General features: G+C 49.8%; 1 protein-coding gene and 1 long non-coding RNA gene across 2 annotated transcripts in view; one reads left to right on the forward strand and one right to left on the reverse strand.

The window, feature by feature from the left end:
• Positions 1–6,179: 6,179 nt before the first annotated feature.
• LOC123455587 lies at positions 6,180–16,436 on the reverse strand. The gene is made up of 2 exons (XR_006634003.1): positions 16,200–16,436; positions 6,180–6,517 (listed from the first exon to the last, which is right to left on the reverse strand). It is a non-coding gene; the product is annotated as an uncharacterized LOC123455587 (long non-coding RNA).
• A 752-nt stretch (positions 16,437–17,188) lies between these two features.
• The window catches only part of Pxdc1 (PX domain containing 1), a 29,908-nt gene continuing 26,428 nt past the window's right edge, over positions 17,189–20,668 (forward strand). Inside the window, exon 1 of the mRNA XM_004666163.2 lies at positions 17,189–17,444. Within this exon, the coding sequence (XP_004666220.1) occupies positions 17,189–17,444 (256 nt within the window). The remainder of the gene's footprint in view (positions 17,445–20,668) is intronic.

Consider the following 20,668-nt stretch of genomic DNA (forward strand, 5'->3'; position numbering starts at 1 on the left):
AATTCCAGATGTGTGTGCCCCCTTGTGCATCTGGCTAACGTGGGACCTGGGGAACCGAGCCTCGAACCGGGGTCCTTAGGCTTCACAGGCAAGCGCTTAACCGCTAAGCCATCTCTCCAGCCCCTATTATTTATTTTTTAAATATTTTTTAAAAATATAATTTTTGTACAATATTTTCAACTTAAACACTATTCATACTGAATACAAATGGCAGCTTAACATACCCAAACATGAAGTTTTTTAAAAATTATCTTAATTTATTTATTTGATTTGTTTGAAAGTGACAGAGAGATAAAGAGGCAGATAGAGACAGACAGAATGGGCGCACCAGGGCTCCATCCATTGCAAATGAACTCCAGATGCGTGTGCCCCTTGTGCATCTGGCTAACGTGGGTACTGGGGAATCGAGCCTCGAACCGGGGTCCTTAGGCTTCACAGGCAAGCACTTAACCGCTAAGCCATCTCCCTAGCCCCCCAAACATGAAGTTTAAGAAGCAGAAACTGTTCTAGCTTTGTTTGAATACAAATTGTGCTGCAGACTATTGTCATGATGGCCCTTTTTACCAGGGAAGTGAGACCGGGAGTTTCGGACTCTCACGAATATCCACAGCTTCTCTCCTTCATTTTGTTTTTCCTCCAGGTACGCAATGACTAAAATCCAGGACAAAGAATGTAGAAGTGAATTTTAAAGAAAGGCATGAGAGATTGGCAATGACAAACTGAATGTGTCATTTTAAATGCACTAAAAAGTTTTCAAATGAGCACTCCTCAAATTGCACACCCAGTCTGGAAGTGGGCTCATTACCACTGATAAAGTGTCCCTTAGAACGGGCAGGGAAATTGGGGTGCATGGAAATGGTCTGACTGAAGGTGCAGCTCCATGGTACAGAATGTGCTTAGCAAGTCCAGGGCCTTAGGATCAATTATCAAATAACAAAAAATAAAATGAAAAGTTTTAAATCTAGAAATGAATGATTATATGTGATGTCTGGGGAGGACCCAGAAAGTTATTTCCAGGAAGTATTCTGTAGGAAGCCTGGGGCGTCACTAATGCTTAGGCAATGTGGCTACAGTTTCCCTTGATTAGTCAGGGGCATGGGGCTACTGTTCCCGGTAAACATTTCTTCCACTTTGAAAACAAAACCATGATGAAATTAAACATTGAAATATCAACTTAGCAGAGTCGCCAGATGGCCCCATCCTCTGAGTATCACCTTTCCTTCCCTGCGGACTCTGGAAGCCAGGTCATTCAGGATCCTGGGCAGCTCTCCGTCACGGTCACTACAATACAGAGCTGAGGCCATCACCTTATAAAGAGGAAAGGTTTATTCTGGAGGTTTCAATCTATGACTAACTGGACCTCCATTGAGGCAACACACAGTGGATCATGATGATCAAGACAGGAAAGAAATTAACAAATAAAGGAAGGAAAGAAAGAAGGAAGGAGGAAAGGAAGGAAGGAGAGGGGGGAGGGGCCAGGGCCCTGTAATCCACTTTCAAGGGACACCTACAATCACCTGACATCCTCCTCCTGTTCCCCACATCTTAAAGGTCCACCACTCCCCAACAATACCTAGCTGGGGCCAAGCTGCTAGCACGTGGGTTTTGCGGGCGATGTTCTAGACCCAACCACATTAGCTAACCAACCCAAGCTTTGAAAAGTCAGCGACCCTGGAGCTTCTTCGCAAGGCGCTTGACTTCTTCCATCAACGAAGCAGCCAGTGTGACTCCGCTCACATGAGTGCTATGATCGCATGATCTCACACCCGGTCATCAGCCTGCTAAGTGGGGTCTGGCAACATAGCTCAGTCCTTGCCTTAAGCGTGAGGACCTGAGTTCGATTCCCAGAGCCCATGTGACAAGGTGAGGCCTGGTGGCCCGCACCTGTAATCCTGTGATGCCAGCTCTGGAGAGGCAGAGACAGGAGGATCCTTGGACTCACTGGTCAGCCAGCCTCTAGCCTAGCTGGTGAGCTCCAGGCAGTGAGAGACCGTCTCAATGGAGGTGGACGGAGCGCCTGAGGGTGCTATTTGAGCTTGTCTGCTGGCCTCCACATGCAGGTACACACACATGCATACATACCTGCCCACGTGTGTGCATTTTTAAAAACTGTTTAATGAATGAGTGGTGAAAAATTGAAAACCATGTTGATGGGCTGGAGAAATGGCTTAGTGGTTAAGGCACTTGCCTTAAGCCTAAGGACCCAGGTTCAATTCCCTAGTATCCATGTTAGCCAGATGCCCAGGGTGGCACATGTGTCTAGAGTTCATTTGCAGTGGCTGGAGGCCCTGGCATGCCCATTCTCTCTATCTTTCTCTCAAATAAATAAATAAATAAAAGGATTTTTTTTTTTAAAGAAAATCATGTGGACAAAGAGGGATTTTTACAAGGCACAAAAGTTCTGCTAGATGAATGTATATTTCAGAAAAAGTAAATGGAACAATAAAAAAATTCACACATAAAAAAAACTGCTTAAGTTTGGAAAATAGACCTAGGTTTTGCATGTAGAATTTTAATCAGCAAACTAGAAAAAAACAATAAGCTCTCCAATCAAATTACAGTGACAATGAAGTCGAGTTTCATTTCCTTAGGAAGTGTGCCGTTCACACCAAGTTGCCACAGACACTTTTTTAAACTGCTGGTTTCCGGCCAGCTTGTTGTCCCCTTGGGGAGCCTGGAACCTGAGCTCTGGCTCCAGAGGAGGGAGCACAAACAGCCCCAGCCCTGCCACTGCCTCTGCCTCATGCCAGCCCGGGGACCTGCATCCCTCCTTGACATGACCAGTCCTGGAAATGTCTTGTTTGAAATTACTGATGACTCCTCTTGGCTCACTCCCTGAACAATACAGTCAGATAATTATGCACATGGCATCAACAAGTGATCTGGAGGAAATATTCGGTGTAAGTCAGAGGCGGGTAGAGGGGCACGCAGCTGCAATGCTGTCGTCCAGGCGGCCAAGGCAGGAGGATGGAAGTTTCAGACCTCCTGATCTTGGCAAGACCCTGTTTGAGGTGAAAAGGGACTGTGGGTGTAGCCTCGTGGTAGAGTACTTGTCTCACTTCCTCAGGGCTCCGAGTTCCATCTTCACTGCTGCAAAAACAAACGTAGAGCTAGAACAAAGTATACAGGACAATGTGAGCGGCTTCTCTGCGGAAACTGCCTTTCCGCAGACTGGAGTTGTGTGTCTGAAGGTGCGGGCCTTCTGGAGGTGTCTTAAAGCATTCTCCTGCAGAACTGAGAGACAGCTGTAATTGGACAGTATGTGTAATTGCATTCTTAGAAGAATTACATGTTTTTGTTAATGTGGGACTCAAAATCATTAGAATTAGCTCATTTGGAAAGACTCCTAGATTCCATTTGCCTCCATTGAAAAGTATTAACTGTCATGTTCTTCCATGATGTAGCCAATAGTACATTCCCATACTCATGCAAGCAACCTTAAGTGGTTCAGAAAAAAAAAAAAAAAAAGGAAGTGGGAAGAAGGGATTTGGTGGCAATGGGAAAGGGATAACAGAGGGTAATGGGGTGGATATGGGCAAACTGTTTCATATAGTTGAAATTGTTAAAAATAAAATAAAGTTTTGTTGTTTTAATATTTTATTGATTTATGAGAGAGAAAGAGGCGGGTAGAGAGAGAGAAAATGGGCATACCAGCGCCTCTAGCCACTACAAATGAACTCCAGACATTCGCACCACCTTGTGCATCTGGCTTTGAGTGGGTACTGGGGAATCAAACTTGAGTCCTTAGGCTTTGTATGCAAGTGTCTTAACCACTGGGACATCTCTCCAGCCCTGAAAACAAAATTTTTTATAAAAAGAAACCTATCACATACATGTCAAAACCTGCTTCTCTGGAAGTGGCCTGCAACAGCAAAATTAATCACCAAGAGCTATTATTATTGAGTGTGAAATTACATGCGGCCTCTGAGGGCGAGACAGAGCTTAAACTCCACACAGGTGTGGTTCTGGGCGTGACACTGTGGACAGCATTGAGCCTTGGCTCTTGGCCAAAGCAGTCCCACGAGGCCATCCTGGCCCCACCAGCCATCTCAGCGGGCTTCAAGCAAAACCATCTTTCAATGTGACGAGAAGGGACCTGCAGGCTCTGCCAAGGTGGCCCCGGCTATGTAGTCCCTCTTTCAAATGCCATGTGCCGTCGAGCAGGAAAACCACCCCGCTCACTGTCAGCCAGTGATTTGCTGATGCCAAACTTGGAGTGGAGCTTCAGGAGTGTAATCGGAACTTGAAACGATGCCAGGTTAGAATAGGTCATTAACAGAGCTCTAGACTTGCTTAGCTATTAAACTGCGGCTACACTTAAGCCCAGGGTGGTCACCAAAACCAGCTCTGGTCTTTGAGATTACACACTGGGGTTAGGGTAAGAGAGTGGTGTCAATAAATATCAGAGAGCATAAACTTTTTACACAGCACACCTGCATGTTCCACGTTCCACCCCGGGGTCCAACATAAGCAATAATAGCAATTACAATGTCTTTAGGAGGAAGCGAGTGCCCTGGGTGTTCGTCAATCATCAGCAAAAACTGGGTGTTGGGGAAGACACACGCCTCATCTCACTGAGCATTTATTTACAGTTTGAAAAAATCTTGACCTATGACTTCTGTTCTAGACAGACAAAGACCAGTTTGCATGCCATGCGTGTGTGTGTGTGCGTGCACGCGCGTGTGTGTGTTGCTGGGGATTGAACCCAGAGCCTCAGTGAGCTTCTTTCAAATGTGTGAATTAGAAAGCTCCTAGGAAAAGAAGCTTCAATTGTGTCCTGTGTGAGTAACTGTCAGAACTTAAGTCATCATAACGTCCAAATGTTCTCTGTCTGTAACCGTCGTCATCCCTGAGCTAAAGCCCTATATTCTGAGGCCTTTCCTTGGACTCACCAAATGTGCCTTTATTTCAAAAGTTACCTTTTTAGGGCTGGAGAGATGGCTTAGCGGTTAAGCGCTTGCCTGTGAAGCCTAAGGACCCCGGTTCGAGGCTCGGTTCCTCAGGTCCCACGTTAGCCAGATGCACAAGGGGGCGCACGCGTCTGGAGTTCGTTTGCAGAGGCTGGAGGCCCTGGCGCGCCCATTCTCTCTCTCTCCCTCTATCTGTCTTTCTCTCTGTGTCTGTCGCTCTCAAATAAAAAAAAAAAAAAATTAAAAAAAAAAAGTTACCTTTTTAAGCCCTAGGTATTTTTCTTTCTTTGCATGTGGAGGCCAGAGGACAACCTCGAGCCATGGTCCTCAGTGCCAACCCCCCCTTTTTTAGTGAAGTAGGGGTCTCACTCTAGCTCAGGATGACCTGGAATTCAGTATGTAGTCTCAGGGTGGTCTTGAACTAATCTTCCTACCTCTGCCTCCCAAGTGCTGGGATTAAAGGCACGCACCACCATGCCCGGCCCAACCACATTTTTAAAAATGGAGACCGGGTCTCTCTTTGGCTTGGAAGTCACCCAGTAGGCTAGCTAGACTGGCTGACCAGAGAGTCCCAGATGCCCACCGGTCTGTACCTCCTCATTGCTGGGACTACAAGCAAGTGCCATCAAACCTTACTGTTGTTATGCGCGGGGTCTGGGGATCAGACCGGGTCCTGGTGCTTTACCAAGTGAGCCAGCTCCCCAGCTCCCCTCCAGCTACTTTTCGCCTGGCCAGAATTGGCACCAGCTGGGGAAGGTACGCCTCGTGAGAGATTAGCAGGCACCTGACAGCTGAAGTGCTTGGGATGTGCAGGCAAGTAAGGCGAGGAAGGTGGGCCACTGCTGAAAATCCAGATACAGCCGACGAGAGAGGAGAGGAGAGGAGGCTTAACTCTCCAAGGCAGTCCATCTGCACCCAGCAAATCCGGGTATGAACGCAAATTTAGTGCCCTCCCCTTACCTACAGTTTTGCAACTCATAGTTTCACACAGTTAACTATGCATCCAAAAATACTAACTGGGAATTTCAGGAATAAGTATAAAATCAAAAGTCTTGGGTGGCATGCTATTCTGAGTAACCGATGAAATCTCGCATCACCCTGGCTGGGGTGAATGCCCTGTGCATTCAGCGTCTGCACACTCCCAGCAACCCTGCCCAGCCCTCACTCACTCAGCCCCCGGGAAAGCTGCGGAGACACCCCACGGCTTGTGTCCAATAATCCTGATGCCTGGTAACTTCCCAGAGCATAAGGGCAGTGGAGCTGTCACTATATCGTTAGAGTTGCTTTATTGCAATATTAGTCATCGCTGTTCATCTCTTATGATGTCTGATTTATAAAGTCAACCTTCTCATAGCCAAGTGTGGACAGGAAAACATATGCCATATGCTGAACTGGATACTATCCATGTCTTCGGGCTTCCACTGGGGGTCTTGGAATGTTTGCCCTGGAGAAAATGGGGAACCACTGGATGCACTAAAGCCAACAAGGGAATTGGGATTACTTGTTTCAACAGGAGTAGCACCTGAAATGCTAAAATTCTCTTGTGTGTGGTGACATGTCTTCAAACATTTTCTTGATATAAAATGTCTCCATGTTCTCAAGCCAACCTTCAAAAAGAATGAAAATGATTGCATCAGAAACACAAAGAGCAGTTAACCAAAGTTTCCCAACCTATGGTGCTGCTTTTGAGATGTTAAAGACACAGTCACAGGAGGTCAGGAAGCAAGTTATGCCTTGGAAAGGCCCGAAACCACTTGGCATGTGTGGCAGGGAACTGAGTGGCAGGTGTGCCCTTTGGAGGTGGGTGGGAAGGGAACTGAGAATGGAGGGACCAACTGGCCGCCAGCCATACTGCTGACATGTGCTGCTCGGGCCTCATGACTGCAGATGGTGAGGAGGGGGCTGCCTTTGGTGTCCCTTCCCGTCCAGGACCCTCTGTGAACAACTGCCTGCCCGTGAGGGCCCAATGAGCCCCTACGAGTGACCTTTCCTGGACAGCCCAGCCATGTCATTCCTCCCAAACCAGAACGAGTCCATGGGATCACCCAAATGATGCTGTTGGGACAAACGCAAGCCCCTCTAGTAAATGACCTTAGGTAGTAAAACATGCCGCCTATTACAAATTCATGCACATTACAATGAATTTCTCCATGTCGTTTCATAAACAAGCAAAGGTGACGGACACTGGACCAAGAGCTCTTGCTTACTTGGCCCTAAGGTAGTCATGTGACTAGACTGAAATTGAAACAGACTTAAACTACCAACTGAGGGAAAACATCCCTCTTCCATGCCTGCCTGGACAATTCTGAAGGACCCCAGGCCCTCTCATTCACTCAGAGTAGAATGTTCACTGGGAAGCCATCTGGACACCTGCGTTGTGTGTCACCACTAATGCACTGAGGTCAATTGCACTGCCTCACAGAGCCTGAATAAGTTTTCAATGGATGTTCGCTATAGTTAAATATCATTAACATCCCTTTCGGCTGCCTTGCTGAATGAGGCTATGAAGTAGGGGATTTGAGTGTAGAAGGCAATATTGTAGACCCATGTCCTCGGATGAGGGCAGAGCGCCATAATCTTTGGCACCTCGGGATAAGGAGGCTTTAACTCTGGCTGCCGTATCTTTTTCACCTTAGGGATAACTCTAGGCCATTGTCTTATATGCTGTTCGGATGTTCTAGGAAGCCGTTTTCCATAGCTCATACGCATTCTATGATGCTCTCTATAAGTGCTCTATGCGGTTATTTATGCTCTCTGTTCTGACCGTTTTTACACGCTCCGTGACTACGAACCGTGCGACACAGAAGACGCGGCTCTGGTTTTCTTCCCTGACCTGCATTCTATGGTCAGCTGGGGACATGACTCGCTCGGCAAAGTGCTTATAGCAGAAGCACGAAGACACAGGTTCAGATCGCCAGCACCCACGTGAAAGCTGGCGCATGCCTGCCATCCCAGCTCTGGGAGGCAGAGACAAGAGGAGTGTTGGGGCTTGCTGGCTAGCTAGCCTAGCCAAATGGTAAGTTCTAGGTTCAGTCAGAGACCCTGTCTCAAAAAAAATTAAGTGAGAGCAACTGAGGAAACCACCTGATGTCGACCTTCAAGGGCAGTGGGCAGGAAGGAGTGTGCCCTCTGAGGAGGCAGACAAGGGTGCTGGGTTCAAGCAGCAATCAGAGGGTACCATCCAAGGACCGAGGGCACAGTGGCATTCTGGAGTAAGTGCAGAACCTGAGGAGGGGTTTGCTTGGGTCTCTGTGGAGGAGAATGCCGAGAGAACGTGAAAGTATTGAGGGGCGAGAAGGACCGTGGGAATGACGGGTGACAAGGTGATGAGGACGGGCCAGGCCTGAGAGGCTGGCTTGTGTTTTGGAGTTTCCTCCGATCCAGGTGGCCACTGGAAATCCATGACTACTGACTGAATAAGTGTCACGGACTTCCTCTCTGACACTAATTTTTCTCAGCTCCTTTTTTTTTTTTTTCTATTTTCTTAGGCCTTCAATCCTAATTTATGCAAATTTCATTGTATATCTATGTTGGCAAGTTACTTAAAATCCTTTGTGGAAATAAACAAGGCATATCCATATATTTATACCTCTATTCTATACCTTCAGCAATTTACGTGGTAAGAATTTGAAGGTGGGTTTACTTATTTTAGGCTAATATTGTGGTTTCGTGAGGTAGTTCATGAGTTCCAACAGACACAAATGAGTCTCAGACGTGGAAACTCTCCTCTACTCAGAATATTAAGAAATGCAGGATCCTAGCAGGAACGGCATAGCTAAACGGCACACAGCAATTGTCCTCGTATAATGGATCGTCCTGATGTACACACGGGCGGTGCTGGGTCGGTGTGTCTCGTGTTACAATGCTCATGCATAAATATTGCAACTTTGAACTTTAGACTTTCCTTGTTTGCCGTATGGTTTCCACAAAGGAGCTCCCAGCTCGCTAGCCCTGCTCATGCCAGCCCAAGGAAGGTGGGTCACGTAGACGCTTCTGTGAGCTACAGCTTCGAGCCCAAAGATAAAGTGAAGTTTTTCAACACATTCATGGGCTCCTGCCATCAGGATCCATAGGATTGAGTGGGTGGGGGAGAGGCACCTATGCTGTGTGTAACTGAGAATATTTGCTGAATAATGTCACTGGTTAAGTATTGGTTTTAAGCATGTTTGCTGGAATGCCAAGTCTAGGAACTATAAAAGCCCAGCAGCCTTTCCCAGTGGGATGATTGGGTTGTAGACAGGCTCCCACCAGCTCTTACTGGGGGGCTGTGAGGGGAGGGCAAGTGCTTTTCTCCCCAGCTACATCTCCAGACCTCCATTTCACTTTTTTTTTTTTTAAAGTATGCTTACTTGAAACAGAAAAAGAGGCAGAGGGAGGGAGGGAGAGAGAATGGACACACCAGGGCCTCCAGCCACTGCAAACGAACTCCAGACGCATGCACTGCCTTGTGCATCTGGCTTACATGGGTCCTGGGAAATTGAACCTGGGTCCTTTGGCTTTGAAGGCAAGTGTCTTAACCACTAAGCCATCTCATCAGTCCTTTTTCACTTAAAATTACACACACACACACACACACACACACACACACACACACACACATCACTTTCCTTGGGACGATCTCTTATACTAGGACATATATATGTATATATGAGCATGAACAGAGATGGGGGAATGAGTGTGCATGGCCTCTAGCTGCTACAAACTCCAAATTCAAGTGCCGCTTTGTGCATCTGGCTTTATGTGAGTATTGGGGAACTGAACCCTAGTCATTAAGCTTTGCAGGCAAGCACCTTAACCACTGGGCCATCTCTCCAGCCCCATTTTTCAATTTTTTTTAAAAAAATTATAAGTTTATTTGAGAGAGAGAGAGACAGCAAGAGAGAATGAGTGCACAAACTCCAGATGCACACACTGCTTTGTGCATCTGGCTTTATATGGGTACTGGACAATCAAAGCTAGGCCATTAGGATTCGTGAGAAAGCAACTTTAACTACTGAGCCATCTCTCTAGCACCTCTTTTTCACTTCTTATCTTGAGACAGAATCTCACCAAGTTGCCCAGTTTGACCTTGAATTTATAATCCTCCGGCATCTGGCTCTGAGTAGCTGGATGACAAGTTTGAGTCACTAGTCTGGCTGGTGTCACACAGTCGTGGGCTGCAGGAGTCTCCATGGTCAGAAGCGGGGATTCACTTCGTGTCGAAGCCTTCACAGTGAGTAAGGCTACACTCTACTGTTAGATGGGAACGCCATTTCTGAGGATCTGACCAACCAGAATCCAAAATATTTGGGTGAAAAATCTATGTTCTGAATACAGACCTCTTTTCTTATGATTATTCTCTGAGTAATATGTACAACTATTTACATCGTGTTACATCATATCAGGTTTTATATGTCATCTAGAGGTTATTTAAAGTACATGGGAAGACATGTGCAGGTTCTATGCAAACACTACATCATTTTATGGAAGGGACCTCAGCATCTGTGGATTTAAGGGTCCTAAAACAAATCCCCCCAACATACTAAGGGATGACTACAGTAAGTACTTTAGTAGGAGAAATGTAAGTCATTATTTTGCACCATACTTCCAGTTCACATTGTGATTATGAGAGCTGTACTTCTCTTCTTATTTACTTTTTTTTTTTTTTTTTTGGTTTTCCGAGGTAGGGTCTCACTGTAGCCCAGGCTGACCTGGAATTCACTATGGAGTCTCAGGGTGGCCTCGATCTCACGGTGATCCTCCTACCTCTGCCTCCCAAGTGCTGGGATTAAAGGCGTGCACCACCACGCCCGGCTCTTTTTTTTACTTTTATTTTTATTTATTTATTTTTCTTATTTACCTTTCACTGAAAGACTTAAGTCTTCTTGACATAATTTTCATTTTCTTTATCACGCCATATATAAATAAAAGTTTCAAAATAAAAAAAAAATCAGAACTTAAATTCCTTCAAACTCCTCGAAGGCAGCAGAGGCTGAAGGCTGTCCCTTAGCCTTAGCCTCGCATCACTGCTCTGTCCTTAGAGAAGGGGCAGGCAGGGCAGTGTGAAGGCTGGCATGCATGGCAAACATGGGACGAGACTGTCAGAAATGGGTGGGGATCCCCTCACTTCTGGAGTCGCAAGGCTGGGAATGAAGAGTCCTCACAGACAGACTGACAGATTCACAGAGAAGTGCTGGGCAGCCCTGGCCTTAAGTTACATTTTGCAGTTCCCACACTGTGGATCTTCCTGCTCCCCAAAGTCCCATTTGCTCGTTGCTTGGACACTAGCCTGTGGCACTATGGGACGTGGTGGAATCTTCAGGAGTGGAGCCTGGTGCGAGGAAGGTAGGTCACTGGGTCACACCCTCGAAGATAACGGGACCGCCTCTCTTCTTTCCCTCTTTCCTTCCTGGCTGACATGAGGGGACCAGACGTCTGCCACGTGCCTCCACCTCCCCACAGGTGCGCCACCTCTCCCCAGGCCCAAAGCTGCAGGGATAACTGACTATGAACTGAAACCTGTGCAACCATGAACCAAAGCAGATCTCTTCCCCTTAAAGTCATCGTATCTCAGGCATTTTGTGACAATGACGGAAAGCTGAGCAACACGGCAGTTAGGAAACTGCGGTAGAGAGAGAGAGACAGTGGCCACGTAGTGAGTTCACGCTCTGCAGCGCTGAAAGAGACGTGAACGTACAATCAGAGAAGTCACTCCAGTGAACTGTGAGAAGACTTTCCCATGACAGCAAGGATGCCTGCTCCTTGGATCCCCTTTAGAAGACGGAAGGAGTGCTCTGGCAAAGCCATAGGCTCCACAGTCCCATTCTGGAGAGATGGTCACCATGAACGCTGGGGCTGTGTGTGTGTTCTTTCAGGGTGGTTCAGTGCCTTGAGGTCTGGGTCTCTAGTAAAAAAAACCTGGGGCTGATGAGGGCTTGTGAAATTCCCCCAGCGTCCCATTACTGGGAGTGGAAGGATGGTAGTTTGAACGCACATGTGGAAAAAAAACACAGCTATAATCCTTGTCGTTTGAGAATTCCATTCTAGCCAGGAAAAACGATGGACAGCTGGTAATGATTCTGAACAGCGCAGGCACTATGAGATCGTGTCACAAGGCGCAGCTATGCCCTAGTCAACCGCACTACTTCCCCAGAGCAGCCTGGAGATGGGCAGGAAGCTCTAGGACTGCGTGGGCAATGCAGAAGCTCGGTTCCGACTCAGACTCTATCCAGGGTCCCAGGGATTCACAGGCACACTGGTGGGAATCCAGTGTGGCCCTGGGGGACAATGCTTCATGCTTTGGGACTGTGATGGAAGGCCAGAGTGCCAAGACCAAGGCCAGTGAGAATGATGAGCCAGCATCACACCAAGCAGGGCCTTAGAGGTCCCAGGCTTGGGGCCACCTCAGACTCCTCAGACACTTTAACTTTGAGGTCCCATTGCTGTTGTTTTGAAGAGACATAATGCGTGTATACAGCAGGAAGTTCCCTGGATTATCATCCCATGTGCAGAGTAAGTGGTGAGCAAAAGTGTCCCCAGTCCCCAGGGAAGGCCTTCTGCCTTGGCTTCTTTGGCTGGGGAAGGGGGATGGAGGGGCATGGAGGTGGTTATAGTTCTGAGACACGGGTCTGGGCCAGCATCTGTAGTGGTCTGAATCAGAAGTCTCCCCACAAACTTCTGCGTCAAGAATGCTTGGTCCCCGGCTGATGGCAGTTGCGGGGTGGGGCCTTGCCGGGGGAGGTGTGCTGTTGGGGGCGGGCTTCGGGTGTTAGAGGCAGCTTCCGCCTGCTAGAACTCTGCTCGCTCTCTTGCTGCTGTTTTCGAGCGTCTCCCATCCTCACTTTCTGCTTTAAGCCAAGTACTCAGTCTTACTTTGTACCAGGCTGCTACTGTGTTGTGTGATGCCAAATGAGTGGGTCACACAAGGTGACCTGGGGGAAAGCTCCCAGTGCTCACATTGTCCTTCTCTCAACTCTGAAGCTAAGAGGAAAGGAAAGAGCTGGCGAGAAAAAAAAAAAGTAAACAATGTAAACCAAAACAAAAATGCCACCAAAGAAAAACGAACAGGATACCCAAGCATCCCTTCCAAAGCAAAGGCTTTGGATTTCATGTCGACGTGCATGCGGTTACTTGGTTACTTACTCTTATTAATTGGATAGGAGTATCTGGTTTCCAAAGCTCTTACCTACAACCAGAGTTTCTTGGGTACAACTTTGTAATTCTAGACTGTGCTTGGATGTAGGACAGGTGACCCAGAGAGCTCCTGTTTGTTCTCTGTTTTCACTTTCTATTATGCAACTCTAAGTGTGGAACCAGCCAATCAGCTTGCTTTATAACCTGAAACCACTCTACCGCCTACATATCTGCTACTGACATTTGTGTAGCACAGACCCTGAAAAGTGTTTACACCCCATTTTCTGCTATATGCATTGTCACCAAGGCAGGTCCGTATCATTGGAGGACATTTTAATTAGGGTTTAAAAACTAGTTTACAATTTTAAAAGTTTGTGGAATTCAGATTTTCAGATTAGGGATACTAACCTGATAAAGTCTACACACATATTCGCATATTCGACCATCTGCAAAACTACAACATCTCAAATACTTTCGGTTTCAGGCATTTCTGATAAAATGTCTCTACTTACTTCAGTAAGGATTGCTTCATCATCATCATAATCATCAGAAAATATTTAACAAAAAATACCAAAGAAAAAATATTAATATCACTTATGTCTATCACCAAGTCAAAATTCTCATATCCTGGCTATTCACTTCTAATCACCTACAGTCCCATTCCTCTATAAAAACTTACACAAGCAACATGCATAATGATTTAATTTTAAAATGAACATTAGAGAGGCTGGGAAGACGACTTGGTGGTTGAGAGCACTTTCTTTTGAAGCCTGCCAGCTTGTGTTCATGCCAGGTTCCAATCACCAGTGCCCTCATAAAGCCAGATGCACAAAGTGGCACATGCATCTTTCTCTCTCTTTGCAACTAAATAAGTAAAATATATCAAAACAAAACAAAAAACAAGCTGGGCAGGGTGGCACACGCCTTTAATCCCAGCACTGGGTAGACAGAGGTAGGAGGATCGTCATGAGTTTGAGGCCACCCTGAGACTACATAGTGAATTCCAGGTCAGCCTAAGCTAGAGTGAAACTCTACCTCAAAAAAAAAAAAAAAAAAAAAAAAGAGCATTATAGAAAAAGCAAAAATCCCTCAATACTCTCCCATCTTTAAAGATATATAGAGTCAGGAGAGAGGGAGAGAATGAGGCAGAGAGAGAGGAAAACAGAATGAGTACTCCAGGGCCTGAAGCCACTGCAACGAACTACAGATGCATGTGCCTCCTTGTGTATCTGGCTTTCTGTGGGCACATGGGCCCTTAGGCTTTGCTGGCAAGCACCTTAACCGCTGTGCCATGTCTCCAGCCCCTTACTCTCCCATCTTAATTAGCTCGAGATGCTGAAATCGCCCTGATAATGTTTGGTAGGCAGTTATAGTACCTGACTTTTTGTTTTTTTGAGATATGTAACCAAGTTTAGCCTTGAACTTGAGATCTGCTAGCCTCAGTTTCCCCAGTGCTGGGATAACAGGTGATCATTGCTAAGTCTGGTTTACCATTGACACTTTGTATCTGAGATCTCTCCATGCTTTTATAAGTGATGCATTTTTGTAGCTTTATCATAGTCCACTGTGCTTAGGTGCCAGTAATTTATTCATCTCCCTTTAAATGAACATTTAAGTGTCCAAGTTCTCTTGTTAGCAAACTGCAACACTAATTGCTCAGGGCATCTTAGTGAACAGATGGAAATGTTTCTCTCAGATGAAAAGCATTCCCTGGGCCCACAAGTTATACTTATTTTAATTTTTTAACATATTTACTTATTTATGGGGGGGATGAATATGGGTGCACCAGGGCCTCTTGTCGCTGCAAACCAACACAGAATTTTGTGCCACTTTGTGCATATGGCTTTACATGGATACTGGGGAATTGATCCCAGGCTGGCAAGCTCTGCAAGTAAATGTCTTCAATGGCTAAGCCATCTCCCTAGCCCCACATTTTTAGTTCTAATAAGTCCTGCTAACATGCTTTCTGAAGGATTTGCTCAATAGAGTCACCAATGTCAGTCTCTAAAGGGCACGCTTCTCTACACCCTCGTTTCGGTCAAACATGTCCAAGTATGATTTTCGCAGGTTAGAATGGCTCCCAAATAGTTCTACAAATATGGAATGCATGTGTGTCAGAAATTACTCATTAATGAATAAGAAAATATGCAAGATAGAAAACCTGATTCAAAGACCAATTGGGAGCTGGGCATGGTGGCACACACCAGCAATCCCACTCATTAGATCAAAGCAGGAGGCTGAGTGGATCCCGTCAGCCTGTGCTACCCAGAGAGTCAGTCTCTTTCTCTCTCTCTTTTTGGTTTTTCGAGGTAGGGTTTCACTCTAGCCCAGGCTGACCTGGAATTCACTATGGAGTCTCAGGGTGGCCTCGAACTCACTGCGATCCTCCTACTTCCGCCTCCCGAATGCTGGGATTAAAGGCGTGCGCCACCACATCTGGTTTATCTCTTATCTTTTGAGACAGGATCTCAGTATTTACTTTGGCCTCCAATTCCAGGAGATGTTCCTACTTGAGCACTCAGCATGCTGGGATTTCAGGCCAGAGCCGCCACTCTAGGTCTTACATGATTCTATTTTAAAATAATATTTGGAGGTTACAGTGGTTAAACGTCCCACAGAGGAATAAAGGATAATGTAGGCAATGGGTGGCTTTTTCAGCACTTGCTCTTTTGACTCGGTCATCTAGTTCTCTCTAGCCCCAGATCTTTTTAAACAAGGGTCACTAGATGAAAACGCTTCCTTCAGCGACCAGGAATGCCTGGCTCATGCAAAAAGCCAACTTCACAAAGTTAGTCCTCTAGGGCACCAGGGAAACGAAGGCTTCCTTGTTCGTAGCCAAGAGTGTACCCAGCAAAGTGTACCCCAGGGATGGGATTCACGGAAGGAAGGGTCGCAGTGGTGAGGCCTGGGAGATGCAGCTGGGGAGGAGGAGACCGGGACAGGTGTCCAGGGAAGGCGGTGCACAGATGTGCAGCTGCAAGGAGGCCCTCGGCTCTGCCCAGCACGTTATGCAGGGCGGGCAGTGGTGGAGAGAAATCCTGGGGTGCATATCTGGGTCCAGCGGCCAGGACTCTGTACCGCAGTGGGATTTGGTACTTTCTTAGCACGCTGTAAGGCTTATGGGCTCCCTTTATTTTCCTTCCCCTGCCGGTCAGACACGGAACATCTGGAACCAACCTCTGTTCTGAAACTATGCCTGGACACCGTCTTTCCGCTTGGAGTAGTCTAAGTCGCCCTTGCCTGTGAACGGCTTTGTGGGCAGCGTCTTGACCTCTGCAGAGACGTCAGGCTCACCCCCTAAGGGTCCCTCTAGGGAGACCCCTTCCCGCTGCCACGCTGTCCCACCTGCCTTTTTGGAGGGCAACCCTTGGTTAGGCCGGCGGAGCTCCTCGGCCCTGAAAGACTGTCCTGCTCCATGGCCTGTCTGTCCCGCTGCTTCCCGGCCTCGGCCAGGCAGAGGCACGACCGGAATGCGCGGGACGACGCGGGGCGGGGACGCCGGGCACCGAGAGGGGGACCCGGGGCGGGCGGGTCTGGATTCCGGCCCAGCCCTGGTGGATGGGGCTGGGGGCGGCGCGGGGACCGGGGCCAAGCCCACCTCCCGGCTCCGGCGCTGCCCGGCCCCGCCCCGGGCCTCTGCGGGCGGAGCGCCGAGTCCTCCCCCTCTCAGCCGGGCGGGGCCGCGGCGTCCCGAAGACCGAGAGTCGGAAAGAGGAAAAAGTCTCCCCGAGCGTCCCCGGGAGCGCAGGGTGCGCGGCTGGGCCTCGACGTCGGCCACCGCGCCGCCGCCATGGGCAGTGCCTTATAAAGAACCGGCGACTCTCGGGGCGCCGGCCGGCGCGGGCCGCACGCAGCTGCCCCGGAGAGCGCGCACAGGCCCGGCAGAGCTGACACTCCCGAGCCCCGGGCAGAACCGGACGGCCCCCGGCCCCACGGGCACCCCTGATCTCCCCGGCCCGGGACCGACTCCACCCAGAAAGACCAACCCCGGACCTACGGGACACCCCCTATCGCCCCGGCCCGGGACCGAATCCACAGACAGACGGAGTGCGGACCCACGGACACCCGGGACCGACTCCACCCAGACGCACATCCCCCGGCGGCGCGTGCGGCGGGCGTGGGGCCCGGGAGTCCCGCGGCGGGGGCATGCGCGGCCCGCGCGCGGCATGGCCTCGGCGGTGTTTGAGGGCACGTCGCTGGTGAACATGTTCGTGCGCGGCTGCTGGGTGAACGGCATCCGCAGGCTCATCGTGAGCCGGCGCGGCGACGAGGAGGAGTTCTTCGAGATCCGCACCGAGTGGTCGGACCGCAGCGTGCTCTACCTGCACCGCAGCTTCGCCGACCTGGGCCGCCTGTGGAAGCGGCTCCGCGACGCCTTCCCCGAGGACCGGCCCGAGCTGGCGCGCGCGCCGCTGCGGCAAGGTGCGGGGCGCGGGTAGCGGCGGGCGGGGACGCGGCGAGTCGGAGTCACGGAGCAGACAGACGGTCCCGTCGCGCTCGGGGGCAGGAGGCGCCGTGGGTGGGTGGGGGGGGACCCGGGCCGCTGCGCGGCGATGGGGCGCTCACTCCACGCGGTGACATGAGATGGAGTGGAAAAGGGACCGAGGGATAGCCGGAGGCGCTCCGACTGTCCGCCAGGACGGGTCACTTCTGAGTGCGCCAGGAGACTCCTAAGGCTGACCCCTAGCTGTCCTCAGCACCCTGACCCCGAGTGGCAGCCAGCCGTGTCCCCCCACCTCCCCATTCCCAGGGGAAGGGGTGGCGTCCGGGACAGCTACGGAGTGGGGGGGGTTGGGGGTCGCGTCGGGTGTGGCAGCCGCCCCTGGGTCCTCCCCTGGGCGGGGGGCGCCTCTTCCCAGCCTCGGGGCCGGCTGAGTCCGGGCGGTGGGTGCCACGCAGCAGCCCTCTCTGCTCCCCAAGGGGGCCGCCCCGCCAGCGGCTGCCGGGCCCACCCCGGGTCCCCAACCCGGAGCTGGATCTGCGTTCGGGTTGGATTAGCTGGGCCGCCTCCTCCCCGGCCTAGTGATTGGCCTTAACTCCGGTTTTAACACACGGCGGGGGCTTCCCTTTTCCTCCGGCTGCGAGGGGCCTGCCGGGCGGGGAGGGGCGGCGGGAGCGCGGCGCAGACGGGGAGCCCGGGAGGGAGGGGCGTCGGCCCGGAGCGCGGCGTGGGGAGGAGCCGGGCTTGGAGCGGGTCCTCCCCTCGTGTGTGGCCGCCTGCAGCTCGGAGACCCTCGGCTCGGCTCCGGGCCTTCCTTTCTGTAGATTTTCGAAGCAAAGAGTTAACCAAGGTCGGCCGGGCCAGTCTGTCTGTCTGTCTGAGGTCTTGAGATAACCTCTACTCCCCCTGGCGATAGGCCCCTCCCGCGTGTGGCTGATGTGGATAATTAGCGCCGTCCGCAGGACACATCCCCGGCAGGCCCCCAAAGCCTGTGTGTCTGCCCTCGCGGCTCCCGCGATCCCCCGACCTTTAGTATTATTTCAAGCCTAGGACCCCTATTCGTTGGATGTGCTATTTGTTATTCTATTTGTAATTTAACAAATGAATTCGCAGGGCGGGAAGGACAGTGAGGGAACATAGTTTAGCCCATAGTTTTGTTTTTCTGGAACCGGGCAGGCCAGACACAAGCTGGGCTTCCTGGATCTTCCCCTGACTGGGTGTCAGAGCTCCTCCAAGGCCCTAGGCAGACAAGTTGCAATGACTCCTCACTTATGACACAGGACCTATTACCCATGTTTTCCCCTGAGGATTGAAACGTAAGGTAGTGGCTTACTGTTGACAGGAAGCCATTCGTCCAGGTTCTGGCTAGCGCCGCAGGTCCGGAGGGTGGGGAGGGGGGTGTGGCCTCAGCCTGTGAGCGCAGGTGAAAAGTCCTGCCCGGAGCAGAAGATTGCCAATGGGAGGAAGTGACTTTGCCCAGCCCAATCCCCCCGCCCCCACCCCACACCTCCTTTTGCTTGCAGGCGAATTGGGGTAGATAGAGTCAGTTTCTTTCTGGGCTGTGTGATTCAGGGCCACGCTGTCTGTAAAGTGGGAAAAGGAAATGCTTAGGAAGGAAGTAATTATCATGGAAAAAAGAAGGGATACGGTAGTTGTCTCCCAGTTCATACAAGAGAACGAAAACCAGAAGTAGAAGGGTTACAGATGGGGGGGGTGTGGCTGGCAGGAGGCCGGGACGTTGGGACAGTAGGGGTAGGGTTAGAGCCATTGCTCGGCTGGTGGTGAGTCCCAGGGTGGAGGCCCCGGGCCCAGTCAGCTCCTGCAGAAGGGGGCGGAGATGGGCCTAGGAAGCGCAGGAGGGGTGCCCTTAAGCCCAGTGTGCGGTGGGCCTTGCTCGGAGGCGAGCTGGCCTGTTTCCAGAACCACCTGAGTTTTGTTGTGCCCCATGTTAGGGAGTTCCCTTTCTTTGATCCTTTTAAGTCTGGGGAAGTCATTTGCCAAGCAAAACATCCCGTAGCCACACAAAAGAAGATGCAACCTTATTTCCATGCAAATGTGCTATTTGCATAAAAAGATACACTAGCTTTGCAGACCACAGGCACCGAGGTGACCAGCTGTGTGTGCTGTGCTGGAGATGCTAGCTCTACTCCCCGTAATCCCCAGCCTGTCCGATTTCCAAGTCTGGATTTATTGAAATTTCTGGACCTTGGCTTAATTAAAATCTTGGTGAGGAAATCTGGCTCCTGAACTGCCGCTGGAGGCCGCTGATAGGTTCTGTCACTTGAGGTGGGGTGCTGTGGCCTTACTTAGTATTTCTGTTCTTTTTTTTTTTTTTTTTTTTTGCTTTTTAATTTGTTCTTTGTCATATACATATACACACACACATATACATATATATAGTGTCTATGTGTGTGTATGATCATATAGATCCCTTATCCCTCTCCCATCCTGCCGAGCCCTCTCTTCCCCCATATGTCAGTGGTACATCCTTGAAGAGAAGGACTCCTTCCCCCTCCCCCAGTAACCATTCACTACCAGTAGCTCCTCAGAGGAGTGAGAAATCAAAAGCTCCTCTCCTGTCCATGAGGGACTGGCCCTATCTGGTGCAGGTAACGTCAGCTGTGTGAGTTCATGAGTTCAGTGACCATGTCATGTCCAAGCAAGAGAGTTCCAGAGCCTCCTTCCCCAGCCTCCAGTTCCTTCTGTCCCCACTTGTGTGATGTCCCCTGAGCCTTGGGAGAGAACGGTACAGATGTCCTACATAGGGCTGAGAGCTTAGCAGTCACTCATTCAGCATTTTGACTGGTTATGAGACTGCGTGAACCACAGCCTACTGCAAACAGCATGACTTGTCCGCCCAAGACTGAGAGAAATCTGTGGGTAGAAACATAAATATTTAGAAGACAATTTAACATGACTTCTGTTTAGCAAAACAACAGTAGTAGATTCCTCTCTGTGATCTAGACCTCGCCTGCCATGGGCTTTTGACCTGCCTGGTTCTCCCTGCTGCCACAGTTTCTATTTCTTGTGTGTGTGTGTGTGTGTGTGTGTGTGTGTGTGTGTGTGTACACACATGTACATGTGCATATGAAAGCCAGAGGGAAACCTTGGCTAATGTCCTCAGAAACGCTCTACATTTTGAGGAAGAATTCCTCATGGGCCTGGAGCTCACCAGCTAGGCTACACTGGTTGCCTGCAGGCCTCT

Source organism: Jaculus jaculus, chromosome 17, assembly GCF_020740685.1.
Source record: "Jaculus jaculus isolate mJacJac1 chromosome 17, mJacJac1.mat.Y.cur, whole genome shotgun sequence".
Lineage (NCBI taxonomy): Eukaryota > Metazoa > Chordata > Mammalia > Rodentia > Dipodidae > Jaculus > Jaculus jaculus.